The sequence below is a fragment of the Chanos chanos genome, chromosome 4, assembly GCF_902362185.1.
Source record: "Chanos chanos chromosome 4, fChaCha1.1, whole genome shotgun sequence".
Lineage (NCBI taxonomy): Eukaryota > Metazoa > Chordata > Actinopteri > Gonorynchiformes > Chanidae > Chanos > Chanos chanos.
In genome coordinates this window covers 47,608,565-47,623,432 of record NC_044498.1, presented here as the reverse complement: position 1 = coordinate 47,623,432, position 14,868 = coordinate 47,608,565, and the positions used below count along the sequence as shown (strand labels likewise).

Here is a 14,868-nt window from a genome sequence, read left to right as displayed (position 1 = left end):
TCTCAGGTTGAAATGTTGTTGCCTGTAAATATTAATCACTACTTGAACAGAAGAACTTCTGAAGTGGCTAATTGTTCAAAATCATGCAAATAGTTATCCATATCCTGATCCAACTTGCAATAGCTACTAATAACACTAGCACATATGTCATCATAGAACATCATAGAACTACACAGGGTGATGTGTTTTGTTGGTTTGCTTAATATTTTAGTCACTCAGATTACATGCATAGTTTTTACTTTGAAAGTAGGGTCATGTATTTAAGTGTTTCTTGGTAAATACCACCCTGCCCTCCACATTTGTTTTTTATTGAGTTATCTTGGTGTGGATGTCCATAGAGGTGGTAGGACAGAGATGGGAAAGTCACATCCATCTGAAGATCAGTTATACGTGAGAGACGCGAGCGACAAAACTGTTTTTGTCGACATTAAAACAGCACTTCCACACAGTTTCAGTTTTGTGTATTTTATTTGTTTTTTAACAATAGAAGGTAATACAAACTTTTTTTTTTTTTTCAGATTTCATATTCAAATCTGATACGAAGAAAATAAACCTTTGTTCCCAAATCTAACGTTATTCCCTTCCAATTCTGGAACAATAACTGATCTGATCCAACACCCAAACGTGGAAGCCATCAGGTTCAGAATATGACTCTTCCCTATCGAACAAAAGGGCACCAGAAGACCAAGCAAAAACTGTTTCCTGGTTTTTAAAGTGTTAAGCCATCAGGACAATGTGCAGCAAAGGAAAAAAAAACACATACATTTACTGTGCAATATTTTGGTAACATTTATAAAAGCCTGAGAAGTACTGTTTTATGTGCATAGCTTTCCCTATAAACCACTGGTTGTCCGCTTTTTAAAATCCTCAGTATTTTTGTCATACACTTGTGGAGTCTCAAGCTCTGCATTGCTGCAGAAAATCATACCAATAACATTAAGGCTTTATAGGTTTTTCTATTTGATATGCTCTCACAGTTCAGGTCATGACTGAACAGTTAAACAACAGAGAGTTGATAAGGAGATTTAAAGCTAGAAAAACTAGCACTTTTTTGGTGTCTACTGGCAAGTTATTATGTTCTGAGGCTGAAACAGGTGTGGTTGAACTAAAGTAAAATCTCACTGTTGGGTGTGTTTGAGTGGGTCCCAAGAACTGACAAACAAACTGCAATCAGAGAGTACGAGAATCAGAGAATATGAACCAGGAGGGAGAAGGAACTTTATGGAACGTGTTTTAACGGATATGTCGTGTTGTGTAGTAATATGTAAAACGTAAACTTGTTGTGTTTAATTGGAGGACTTGGATAGTGAGGGATGCAAGGCGTCCTGCATCTGCATAAGATGGACGGACAGACAGACACACAGAGAGGTAAAGAAAAGAGTGGCCTTTTATGTGAAAGTCAGGCCAGCCTCGTTGTAGACTTTAAAGACTTTCTCAATGGCGTTGACATAGGCAGCTGTCCTCAGGTCAAGGCCCAGGTTGTACTTATTGGCTGTGCGCATGATTTGCTGAAAAGACAGGAAGACAAAGGAATTAACCCTAAGTGACCTGATTTTACCTGTATTTTGATATCTTTAAACCAAAGTGCATTTGAATAAAACATTTTGGTCTTTCTAAAAGAGAAAAAAACTTAAACAGCAGAGGGGAACTACCTTTCGGAGGCATGGATACCAGTGTCAAGGCTTGACACCCACATTAAACATGTATTTACTTGTTTTATTTGGTTAAACTTGGGGAAGACACCACACTCTATGTGTGTCCTACAGTGACTGATTAAGGGGAAGGACGCAGGCCAATTGGCTGAGAGAGAAACGGGATCGGGAGTAAGATCATCAGTCCCTCTGGGGCATCTGGATTGAAACAGAACAATACCTACAGAAACCCAGGCTGCTCTTCTCATATTACCCACAATCCCATCCCTCACGCTAAACAAAGCATAGAGATCACCGAGAAGACTAAAGGTGTCTGTGTGCTGATAGACTGAGGCAGGCAGAGAGAGAGAGAGAGAGGGAGAGAGAGAGAGAGAGAGGGAACCAAAGAAAGAAAGAAAGACAAACTCTGAAAAAAAAAAAAAAAAAAGATGCTATTAAAAAAAAAGCACAATAAATTACCCTGGCAGATCTCTCCATAGTATAGGCCAGTCCAGAGTGAACAATGTCCTTTTCAGATGCTCCCTAAAAGTGACAATGAAGAAAGCAATGAGAACAGGTTTTACAGCTCACAGGAAGTCAGTGTGTTGAAGCTACCAGCCCTGGGCCAAAAAAGGGAGGCTGCCAGTCAGCTCTATTGCTGAACAAATTCAGAACCAAGATTGAGAAAATGGAGCAGAAAAGCTTCAGCGATAATGTCACTGAGACATGTTATTCCAGAGTCGAGCTCAGCGTGTCCTCAGTGCAAATAGACTCATATTCATACACAAAATTGGTTTCTTAGACAAAAGTATTTTTTTTCCCCCTCTTCAGGAGTTTGTTCATATGTTCAGGAGTTCTTCTGTGTGACATTTCAAACCTGCAGCCGCACCCACCCCATCTATACCGGCCCACGGTTCAAAAGAGGTGAAGCCAAGGCATTTAGGGCTCTAAATTGCACACACTATGTGCTTCATCTCAGCACACAACCTGCAGGTTGACGTGCGAACATATTTTCAGAGACGGGTGTTGAGAACACTGCTGCAGGCTAAGCTGTCTGTCCTTGTCTTTTTATTTGTAAACGTTGAAAAATATTTGTGGTCACACATAACGTTTTTGTGTTTGTACTTACAGCGATCCTCGCCTGGAACTCAGAAGTAGGAACAACGGGAATGGAACCTCCATGTTTCCCAAACTTCCTTTCCAGGCTTTCCTGAACTGACACTGCAAAGGAATGCAGACAATTTTACTGCTTTCACACTCAACTGACGTCCAATCACAACCAGACACACACACACACACACACACACACACACAGAACTCTAAACATGCAATTACCGTAGGCATTTTTACTGGCAACAACACACCTACTCATCTGAGACTTCATCTAGGCCTGAGTGTTACTCAATTATGAGTGCTGAAGAAGATTCCATTTTCAGACGAAGTCTCAGAGTCTCAGTCATAATGCAAAACACACCAAAAACATTCAGAGTCACCTCACGCAAATTTCATAGACAGGCAACAACGTGAGCTGCTATAAAAACAAGCAGCATTTTCATAAACGCATGTTGCCTGTAATCAAATAGAAAGGGAGGCTTTGAGAGAAGGGGGCACGCATAACAACCTTCAAGAATCAGACTACCAAATTCCTCATTATTGCATTATTACTTTGTGACTGGATACAAAAAACAGCTGCATACAGAACGGGAGATCAATCATTTCGGACTACCCGCTAAAGCGCGTGGTATTGACTGGTGCTGACAGACAGAGAGAGGAGGTTCACTGAACCACTAGACTATTGACAGCAGACAGCTGGTGTCTGTGTCCTCTTCCTGGAGAGTCTGTACCACGTGACTGACAAAAGCCTGGTGTGGTCCCAGCCCAGATGAAAGACGGCCTAAGGCAATTGCGTATGCACTGAGAGATACGGAGAGGGGTGTGGCCTTGTCTTTCAACTCGTTTGGATGCACAGAGAGCACAAATACGCTGGCAGTACATGATCGAAAAAAATCACAATGACAGTGCAAAGTTCTACACAAAACTGTAATACTGAAATAATACGATACAGTGTTGATTTCAATATTCTGGTCTGAAGAATTTTAAAAGGAAGAAAATAGAGTAGTTGGTTACACAATTACAGACTCATCTGAACATAAATCCTTTGGTGAATGAAGCTAGCTGGTGCTTGATTGTTTAGCACAAAAAGGAGAGCAAACATTTACTCAGTTCTTTTCTTCCATAAAGCTCTTTCCCTGACCTTTTGTCTCAGCTCTGAGATTAATGAGTGTAAACCAAGGGTGTACAGCTTATTTTTAACAGGGGCCAATTTCACAAAGACATTTCCAACAAAAGGTTCAGAAAAGTTCAGCATCCATCTCTGTACCTTATGACATGACATATACCATAGACTTACTCAAATTTCTTAAACAGAATTATTCTACTCACACTGATGTCAGTTGTACACATAAATCACATTCATTTGCCATAGCAACACATTCCAAATAAACTACGCATGTGAAATGCAATGATGACTACAATACTACAAAACAACCACTAGGTGGCAGTGTACACAAATTAACTCATTTTTCTATCGAATTAAACATGGCTGCCATATTTCAGATACTGATTTTATTTTCAGACGCTGATTTTATTGCGGTAAACAACGTGGTAAAAAAACTTCCCCAACCCAACAAGAGGGCAAATCAGAGGTTATACCACAGAGGTTATGCCTCGGGGGGGCCACGGAGCAGGCTTACGGCTTCAGTGTGGACCAGGCAAACAGGCAGGTATCTAGACTTACTGAGAAGGTGGTAGTTGGAGTCTCGCTCATACTTGAAGGTCAGTCTGCCATAGCTGACGTGGTTAAGGTTTTTAAGCCACTCAAAGTAGGACACAGTAACACCACCCGCATTCAGATACATGTCCTGTCGAAGACAAGGTCAAAACGCAGCATTAAAAAAATACAGCAAACGGTACGCTTTATTTCGCAAAAGCAAACTCAGCTGGATAAAGACTCAGAAACGTGACACTTACTGGAATCACCATGATGTTCCTCTCGAGGAAAATCTTGTCAGCGTCGGGTGTGGTGGGGCCGTTGGCTCCCTCGGCGATGATCTTTAACATGGAAGGAAAACGCAAAACGTTCAGCACTGCGGACAACAACCGGAGTACGCTAAAGACGCGTGAGAGCGGTTCTGTGACCTCTGACCTTAGCTTTTATTTTATGGGCATTTTTCCTGGTCAGCTGCTTCTCGCTGGCTGCTGGGATCAAGATGTCGCAGTCAGCTTCCAGGATGCTCCCCTCGTAGGGCGTGGCATTGGGGAAGCCCACAATCGTTCCATTAGCCTAAGGAAACAACAGGAACAGGACACGCTCCAGTTCTTCATGATAAAGTTACAGGAAATAACATTGAGCTCACGCTGCCGAAAAGCAATTATTGGATTCACGTTGTCTCCGGTTTAAGTGACTGCAACAACCAGACACCGTGACAGACTAAAGCCTTTAGACGACGGTTCTGTCATATTACTCTTTCAGTTTAGATCCTATGGGATACAGCACAATGCTCAAAGCTCTTAAAAACACATTGTTTACACCTCTGACTCACCAGCTTATAGTCCTCCAGCTCTTTGGGGTCAATACCATTAGGGTTCCAGATATTTCCATCCATCTCACCCACACCTACACACTTGGCCCCATAACGGTGCAGATAACGCATGGAGTGCAGACCGACATTACCAAAGCCCTGGAACAAGTGATATGGAACCAGGTAAATAAAACTAAGCACAACATGGATTACACAGTGCAGCTTACATTACATTGATCTCTATGAGTTCATCTCAGAATGCTGTTTAGGAAGCCCGAACTGACGGTCGAGAAGATGTCATGAAAGGCTTTCTGAGATGAGCTGAATATTCAGTTCTTAAAAGACTGGCTTAGTGGTACCACCTAGTGGAGATATCCAGCCATCATCAATCCAAGAACACAAGAGTGCTAAATCGAATATCTAAAGGTAACCCAATATTTAAATTGTGTTACATCACATGTAAATTGTAACCCATACCACTGATCTTTCACTGGGTCACTTGCATAGACTGTATGTGTACATTAGCAGGGGGGATGGAAAAGTCAAATTTGAGACACCTTGACTCAAAGGCTAAGAACAATATATTGATCTTATTTTCAGGGCAACCTTCAGTGCACTTTAAAACTCAGCAGCTGAGCTAGTCTCACAGCCTGCAGAGAGGAGGCAGAGTCTCTAGTGATCAAAACAACGTCAGTAAAAGACTGCTGATGCACAGTGCTTGTGTTGTTCTCTGGAACCCTCATAAACACAGTGAGAGTTCTCCATGACCCTAACCAGCAGGGACTGGTCCTCTCGCACGGCCACACTCCTGTAGTAAACCTGACGTATAAAACACGTGTTCTTCTACTGTTCAGAGCACCAATAGAGGCTATATTTGTTGAAAGAGGTGTGTATATGTGGTGTTGAAACAAACCGCTGTATACTACACAACCCTTCATGAGAGGCCATCCCATGCCCCCAAGCCCTCTTTTTTTAAAGAAGACAGGACTGTTACTGAGCTTGTTAAAAACAGTTGTCATGTCTTATGTGGCCAATACAAAACAAAGCAAAACTTGTCTGATTTCTCTGCACCTGAATGACAAAAGTCTTGTCCCCAAACCCAGGGGTCAGACCCAGTAGACTCATGTAGGAGGCTTCATTCACAAAGTTCTCGATCCCATGGAAGACTCCACGTCCAGTGGCCGAGATCCTGCCGTGGATGCCGCCCTGGCTGATGGGTTTGCCGGTCACACAGGCGTGAGCGTTGATATCCTGATGAAAAAAAAAAAAAAAAAAAAAAATCATTGTGCAAACAAAATATTAAACAACAGACAACATGACAGTTCATGAAGGGACGGAGTTCAGAAAAAAAAAAGTTCAGATCAGATCATCTGCCTTTTTCAGTCACCCTAAAATCCACCATCGAACGTAAGAGAGGGAGTCAAAGGGGTAGATGAAGTACATGCCCAACAGGGCCGATCACGTTAAACGGTTAAATACCGTTTTTAAGTCTAATACGACGTGATAAATTGGCGTGACAAGATGAAACGGGACCTAGGATTTTTGTGAGGTCTTTCATGTTCCTGTTGATGCATTGTTGTAATAAGGCAGCAGAGACAGTACGGGGGAGGGGGAGGCCAGGCAGGGCAGGGTGTGAGTGTACTCCAGACAAAGCAAAAGACTGCCATGGGGAAACCGAAATTCAAAGGCTCTTTCTACGAGATCTGTAAGGACACACTGTGCACAGAGACTCACAAACACCCATCCGAGTCAATCGCCGACAGCCGCGGCTCTGCGTGAGAAGTCAGGTCAACTACGACTCAAATAACTATTTCGGTTTTGTTCCTCTCTTTCAATACAGCCGCCATTTCACTGTGAAAGACATAAACGGACAACTTTCATGGGTGTAAACTTGAAATATTTCCAAACCTAGCTGTTATAGTGTAGTTACAAGAGAGCTCTGGAACAAAAAAAAAAATCAAACACTTAACTACTTTGCAAATGTGTGGCCAAAAACAGACTAAATTGTGGTTATGGTTATTCAGACCCTGTAATAAAGGAATACTTAAAAAATAAACAAATAAACAGAAAACATATAGTCAACAATATATACTCAAAAAGAGGAAATCAATGCTCAAATATAGACAAAATCTGGTAAAGTCAAAAAGGAAAACCCATTACATACTGTTTGTCAAAATATATCACATGTATCACATGTTTATTACCATGTCGTTGCAAAAACCAAAAAAACAAAAAACATTTCCCTAAAAATTTACGTCTGGTTATGAAAGCGCTGAGTGGACAGAAACTCAGTGTTGGTGACTTTGTTTTCGGATGCACCTCTATGTCACCATGAGAACTGAGTGGGAACTGAGTTTCACTAGAGATCAAAGACCAAGACCGTACGTCACAGTGTTACTAGCCTTAATTCACACGGCAAGGGAAGAGGAAACAAAACTTGTGCAGACTCCATCTTTGAAGAGGACTTTTTGCAGGATAGTAAAATCCTTAAAAGGGCTCAAAATACAATCACAACACGCACACACACACACACAGATTGTATGGCTTCCCTCTGCTCACAGTGTCATTATTAAGTTCCTCATGACTGTCTTTGCATTCACGTGATATGATCATAGTCTTATCTGGCTGATATGGAGTTCACCAGTGAAGTACACAGAATAAACCCTCTTTAAAAAAAAAAAAAAAAGCCACGTCAGAGAAGAAAAAAAAGAAAAATGCCGGTGACTCACATGGTGACCCATAGTGTTTGCGTAAGTGTCAGCAATCCAGGACATTTCCCTCTCTCCGGTGCTCATGTCTGGGGCAGGGACGTCAATGCCAGGCCCTATAGAGGAAACAGGAAAAGGACTTTCTAATGCAGCACACTCCCACCCTTCCCAGCAGCACTGCACGATCAAATCGACCGCAGAGTAAAGCTTCAAAAAGACTGCATGCATCTGGTCATTACCGTACAGGTTCGATATGGCTTCGTCAGCACGGAACGACTACAACTCAGCTGTTAGCCGTTCTTTGACGTGTTACTGTGGATGAACGTATTGGTTCCCGTGTAATACAGCTCTTCAGATTCAACGACATAGTCTACCAAGCCAGGAGCACTGTGTCTTACACCAAAGGAGCTTATGACATGCAGCGCATACGATAAGATCATGATTAATGTCTTATGCTAAAGGAGAACGTCCGCAAACAGTTGGATTATTCTTCAGCGAACCATTGAGATAATGAATTTCTAACCTGCTTTGTCTGGTTTATATGTAGGGCATAAACAGGCTCCAGTTACAACAGACAATATACTGTGAAGCCTGAGTCTTGGACTGCTCTACAGTCATCAAAGAAATGTAATACAACTGGAGACGCTGGAGGCAAACTTCCCTATTTCTCTGTGCAGCGGTTTGCCCTGCAAACACATGTACTTTCATTTCCATGTCGAATCCTTCGTGTCGGATAGCACTTGTGACGTACGTGTGCTGTTATTGTAAAGGGTCAGTGGTTAGGAATGCTTGCCTTTGTGTGACGGCGGAGGAGGAGTCTGACTGTCCCCCCCCCTCCCCCAGCCCAGAGAGCCGAGCATTAACGCAAACATTAACGCACAGACATCTTTCTGCAGCGCGAGAGCAAACGCCACTCACCGATGAATCCCTTTTTCGCCAGCTCGATGGTGAACCGTCTTGTGATCTTTTCCAATTCATTGTCCTGCAGAGACGAAAAAAAAAAATAGAAAACATTAAAAAGCATTAAAAAAGTAAAACGGTACTGACGCACACACGCACGCAAGTGCGACAATCAGAAGGACTAAAGATACCTGCTCTGTGAATAATAAAAAAAACAAAAAAAAAAAACCAAAGTGAAAAGACAATAGGTTATTTTCAGCATAGCATCGGACTGACCAAAAATGTGGAAAACTTTGGCTGAGGATGTCTGGGTCAGGAATGACAGGAGAATTTTAGCAGCATTAGCCGCCAGCTGATGTCTCAGCAATTCTCATCTGAACAGTTGCTGCCAAAATTCATAGAGCGTGACTGGCAATAACACAGACTAACAGTGCCAACAGGAAGAGAACAGATAATCTGTCCCCAAACAGCTTCCTGTAGTCCGGGCGCCTTAAACTGGGTGCATGACCTGGGCGTGTCCCCCGCATGTGAGTGCAAGTGAAAGCACTATGAAAACCACTAAAACACGTCCATGTCTGTGTCCATTTCCAATTCTTCAGGCTTCAATTAAGCTAAGTAAAGCAATTACAGTAAATCAAGTGTTACAGTTTTGGTTGCCAAAAAAAAAACCAAACCCTCCCTGACCAGAGTGGAGCCTCTTCTTCTCCAATCACTCATGTTACCACTCTTGTTTTATGAGCATTCATGGCATGAAACTAGTCGCTAGTCAGTGAACACAGTTCTGACAGGCCATGAGTTAAAATGAATTAAAACAACAAGCTAACTAAGAATATGTGAGGTAAGAGGTCCATTCACCGGAAAAATTCATAGTGAGGTGCAACAAGGACTAAAGCGTCTAAAGCACTTACAGAATAATTCCTCGGGTTAATCTTCACACCAGCTTTTGCTCCTCCAAAAGGCACATCTATAGAGAGGAAAGTTCCAGAAAAGTTAAAATCTGAAAAATTAACAAAGGAGGAGGTGTCTTGCAGGGTAAAACTGGTCAACACTTACCAACAACAGCACATTTATACGTCATCAAAGATGCCAGGGCTTTGACCTCATCCACAGACACTTCCGTGCTGTAACGGATACCTGGGACAAACAGATGAACCAATCAAAAACCCATTCAAATCTCCATTCGTTAAGACATTCAAGAGACTTTTACTGAGCATCGCATGAAACAAAAGATCTTGGAGGCTTTTTAAACCAGGCCGAGTCGCTGTTTGCAATAACAGCTTGTCTTTTTCGACAAGCGCATTTCAATCCTACTGATTACAAATGGTAAGGGCAAAAAGACCCCCCTCTCCCCCAGAGTGTAAGCAGTCTGATACCCCCCCCTCCCGCTTGTCAACAGGTTGCAGTGGTAATCCAATTACCCTGAGAGCAGCCAGTGAAAGGATGTGCCCCCCCCCCCCCAAAAAATAGCTAAACAGCCAGTCAGTTTTATGCCATGCCAAAGCACTTACATCAGATTTTCTTTTTTCCCTGTAACATTTTTAGAGATTTTTAAAGATGAGGTTAAGGATGGTGTATAGTAAAAGCAATGCATCATTCCTTGTGAGGAAACATAAAATAGCTGCATGCCAGTGCTTCCCAAAAACAAAAACAACAACAACAACAAAAAAAACCGAAAGCTGAGAGAGAGGGAAGTCTTGTTTGGAGCTGGAAAAAAACAACCAGGACGATGACTCACTCACTCCAACCAAAAAGGAGGGAAATAGTAGATATGCTGGAAAATGGGTGTGGTACAACCAGACTATTCCTCTAAACAAAAAAATTACAGTAACTTTGATGGAATAGAAAAAAGTTTCCCTCAAAGTGTCTTTTGCCTCAGTCCCAGTTCATCACTATAAAGAATAATTAAAAAAAGAAACAAAAACATTTGTTTGTATACTTTTACACAGAAAACCTGAATTCAATCACGTAGCTTGGAAACCAAACATAACAACGAGATGAGTCACTTTTACAGATGCTCCCCACCCCCACTCCCACCAAAACAGCACTACACCAAAACTCAAGTAACATCTACAGTTCGCACGAGCTGTGGTATTCAGGAGCTGGGTTAGTACTGAGCAGACAAAGCTTCAGGCTTAAGTCAGAGGAGAAATCACACAGCTGTGCAGCTCTATGCGGGACGCTTCAACCCTGCCTAAATGGCCCAAGCAAACATCCCAACATTTCTGCCAGTCTTTTATTTTTCTAACAAACAGTTTCATACTAGCTCTCCACCTCACAAAGACAACAAACAATTCACCTTAAGAAGTGCTTTGGTGTACTACCTTCATTTAAGCACAAGCTTAACCGGATGCACTGACTGTATTTTCAATGGGAGGAGGCAATGGAAAGTTCCAATGCCTCTCATGAGTCCAACAGAATTAAAACTATCCGGAGCTGGCCTACATACGCTGCATTAAGCATTGACCTCCAATCCATGTCCAAAGAGACATGGATTTGAGAAGAGGTGCATTTTTACCTTTTCTGGAAGACTGTAAACTATTGGATTTCTTAGACTGTATTCCAAAGTTACACTGATGGTACTAACTAGATCCAAACTTTAAGAACCTCTCGGTCTTGTTAATTTGTTAATTAAGCTGAAATCATCAACATTATTACAATAAAGTCACAGAAAAATTTCTGAGTGGATGAATGAACGGAGTTTGACTGTGTGGTGCCTAAGGCAATCAAGGGTCTCAGCGCTGCAGGTACTAATACAAGCAGTTGGCTCTGACCAGTTTGAAAAAGACCCACTGTTATGCATTCAGTCCAAAATCTTGTTTTTTTTTAAAGGATACCTGATAATCAAAACTCCAAGACAAAACCAAACACTTTGCCAGTGCTAAAACTGAAATACAGTCCAGTCTATCTGGTATTCTAAAAGCTATAAAGTGGAAATGGAGCTTCCACAAAATACAAACAATTCCAAAGCAGGATTGACAGCATTCCTGATCAGAAATTATTACGACTTTAATCAATGCAAGTACCAACTTGTCAAACAATTTAATTGATTAAGACGTTTTGACTGTGCACAAACAGCGACAACGTGACATCTCACATCAATGCATCCCAACGGACTGTGAATAATTTGCATTATACCTAGGTGTAGCACTATTTCCAACGGATAATTGACATTATTCCTAAGTGTAACACCTGATTAAAACCTGGTGAACTAATTTAGGTTTGCGATCATGCAAAGACATTCTGCTTAATCTACCCATCTTGTACAATACCATTCAGCGTTGAAACTTGATGGTACCTAATTCAGCAAGGTTTTGATAAGATTTATTTTGACAGTACCGGAAATGTCGAATTTCATTTACTTTGATCATTAACATCCAGTGATGTCTGCATAATTGACCATTTACAAAGTATAGGGAGTGAGGACGACCTCAGATTCGACTGTCATCACCTGAACCTGAGAAACTTAAACCAAACTGAAAAAAAAAATACGATGTTTAGACATGAATCAGCTGTGCATTGATCCAAAGAGTCATTGTTAGCTCGCTAACTCTTTTTAATACTTTGACAGCTGTCAAACATGCATACAATGGGTGTGCATAGCTCCTGAGTTTATCGAAGGTGGTTTAAACCATGTAACCGACACGATTTACGCCTCCGACTTCCCTGGCTAACGCTGCACCATAGGTCAGCATTCAGAAAGCTAGCTAAGCTATCTAGGCTCAGGACTGTCTAGTTAGCATAGCTAACTTGCTAACAGACGTCAGAATGATCCACTGATAGCCGGTGGAAAAGTTGGACTAGACTTGGATTCCTGTGGTGCAAACTTCCGCAACTTTGTTAGGAAAAAAAGTTTAGGCGGCTAGACATATCTTTAACATCGACTACGCTAAGGTTGCAGGCGAACGTTAACTTTTAGACCAACTCTCGGGTTAACCTGAATTCTATTTTCCTAGGTTGCTAAAGTTCCACGCCTTGTTCTGCCATCACAAATTAGCCATCATAACTTTTTACTGGTTTACCTCCTTTGCAGGGTGTCCTGTGCTGGCTGTGTTGGGCCCTGTACCCCTCTATCATTTCCCATTCGCCGTTGTCTCGCTTGATGGGGAACGACACGGCTAGAACGTGATTACAGGGCTTGATAATCTTGAGGATCCCCCGAACTCTGTGTCTCTTCTGCTCGGGCGTTTCTCTGTTTTTAAGGCCCTCAACGAGTTTATCCTCCACAATTGCAGCACCGCGGTCGAAGAAGCCTTCGACCATTCTGAAGAAATTGGGGTCATCTTCCTTTTCTCCAACGGCTTCGCTGTAGTGGCGAACCCGCATTAAGGACGCGGAAGCCGGCAAAGCAGAGTCGACGCATCCCGAGGCCAAGGCGCTACTTGCCCCTCGAGTGAGTAACTCTCCTAGATACCTGTACATTTTTATCGAGGTATTGACAAATAAACGCTATGCAGTTGGCTAAATGAATAACTGTAATGGTCAGCCGAACGCGGAACGCGGATCCTGTATCTAAACCTATCCCGGTCTAAACTGAACTGACAGCATCTATGCCGTATCTTTCTTGTTTTTAGAAGGCAGGCGTGCCGTTGATTCACACCTCAAACTGGGAGGGCGTTCGAGGAATATGAACCCTAAGATGCGCGCGGCTGACCCCTTTAGTACATGATTCTTATTTAACGAACGAAACAAAGAAATACTTTTGCTGCCGAAGCATTTCCAGCATGTCAGAACATTTTATTTGCTTCATTATTAAATATGCCATTGAACGAAATCATTTAGGCCAGTATCATTTTAACTATATTAGCCTATGTATCAGTGGGCGCAGTGTGTACATTGTAAAATAAGGTATTTGTGCACACTGGCATGTAATGCTGAACAGTTTGACCATTCAGATTTATGTCCGTTTTGATGTATAGTACCCGTAGTCAGCACTTTCAAGTTTTGCGGTCATGTTACTGAGTATTTATACACAGAAAAATCCAAGGAGAATTGTTTAAATTTGTTAAGGCCTTAACGTTATGAAGGTATGTGTGTGTGTGTGTGTGTGTGTGTGTGTCTGACCGGCCGCCCGCCCCTCTATGAGCCTTATACGCTTATATTTTCAGCATGGGATCACGAGTGCTGTTTTCAATTGGTTACGGATAGTAAATGGGCAAAGTCATACAAATTCTCAGGCAAAAAGAAAACTTTTCAATGAGTAAGGACCCACAAACATATAAATACACATGTTTAAGCTTCCCATGTCAGAAGCATTCACATTTTGCATGCGTCCTTCTTCGATTAGCCTATGCTTTGCCTGATTAAATGGTCTCTTTCCCTCCTTGCTATATGAACCTTAAAACTTTGCGAGGCTAAAAGTCCAGGTTAAAATCTTATGCAAAAAGTCTTATAATTGGGGGATAGCAGAGTACAGTTTGTTTAGAGCTATTATGTTTAAAGCTCTGTGCACTGAATCCCTTGTATTAAAGAGAGAGAGGTCGGCTGACCTGGTCTTTTGGAAGTGATATCAGGCAGGCCAAAATAACTGTGGTGATTAGGTTATGTTTTTAGAAAAAAATGTTTAAAAGAATTGTGCAAATTAATCTGCAGTGAATTAATCATAACCAGTAACAACTGCACCATTTTTTTTTTTACTACACTGTATATTGTGCTGATGATGTTGAAATATCACAGCCTGATGGCATTTTGTCATTTTTTAACTTTAATTTCACAGAGCTGTTTTAAAGTCTTACTAAAACCGTCAACTACTTTTAATTATTAAGTTGCTGCCTGTTGTCTTGAAGACCTTGCCCATTGTCTTGAAGACCTTCATGTCCTTGATGGCTATCTTCATTGTTTCCTCTGTCATCTTGTTGGGTCTTTTCCATCAGAGCTAACTCTTACCATGATTTTCCTGTCACACTTGCATCACACTCAACAACACATCTGTGAGATTAGATGAGGCTTTTAGCACGCAACTACGTAACACACTGTCAGGACATCGCATTTCCGTCACAGATGATGTAATGCTGCCGTGAGTTGAGACTGTCATCAACTGCATGGCTCTAA

At 41.8% G+C, this 14,868-nt stretch overlaps 1 protein-coding gene across 1 annotated transcript; it reads right to left on the bottom strand.

The window, feature by feature from the left end:
• Window positions 1-469: 469 nt before the first annotated feature.
• On the bottom strand, window positions 470-13,400 carry glud1a (glutamate dehydrogenase 1a). The gene is made up of 13 exons (XM_030770626.1): window positions 12,840-13,400; window positions 9,874-9,954; window positions 9,729-9,784; window positions 8,839-8,902; window positions 7,942-8,036; window positions 6,284-6,463; window positions 5,234-5,371; window positions 4,837-4,974; window positions 4,662-4,742; window positions 4,429-4,552; window positions 2,761-2,852; window positions 2,112-2,174; window positions 470-1,508 (listed from the first exon to the last, which is right to left on the bottom strand). Exons 1-13 carry the CDS (start codon window positions 13,237-13,239, stop codon window positions 1,389-1,391), a joined length of 1,632 nt encoding a protein of 543 aa, XP_030626486.1. The 5' UTR covers window positions 13,240-13,400; the 3' UTR covers window positions 470-1,388.
• Window positions 13,401-14,868: the final 1,468 nt, after the last annotated feature.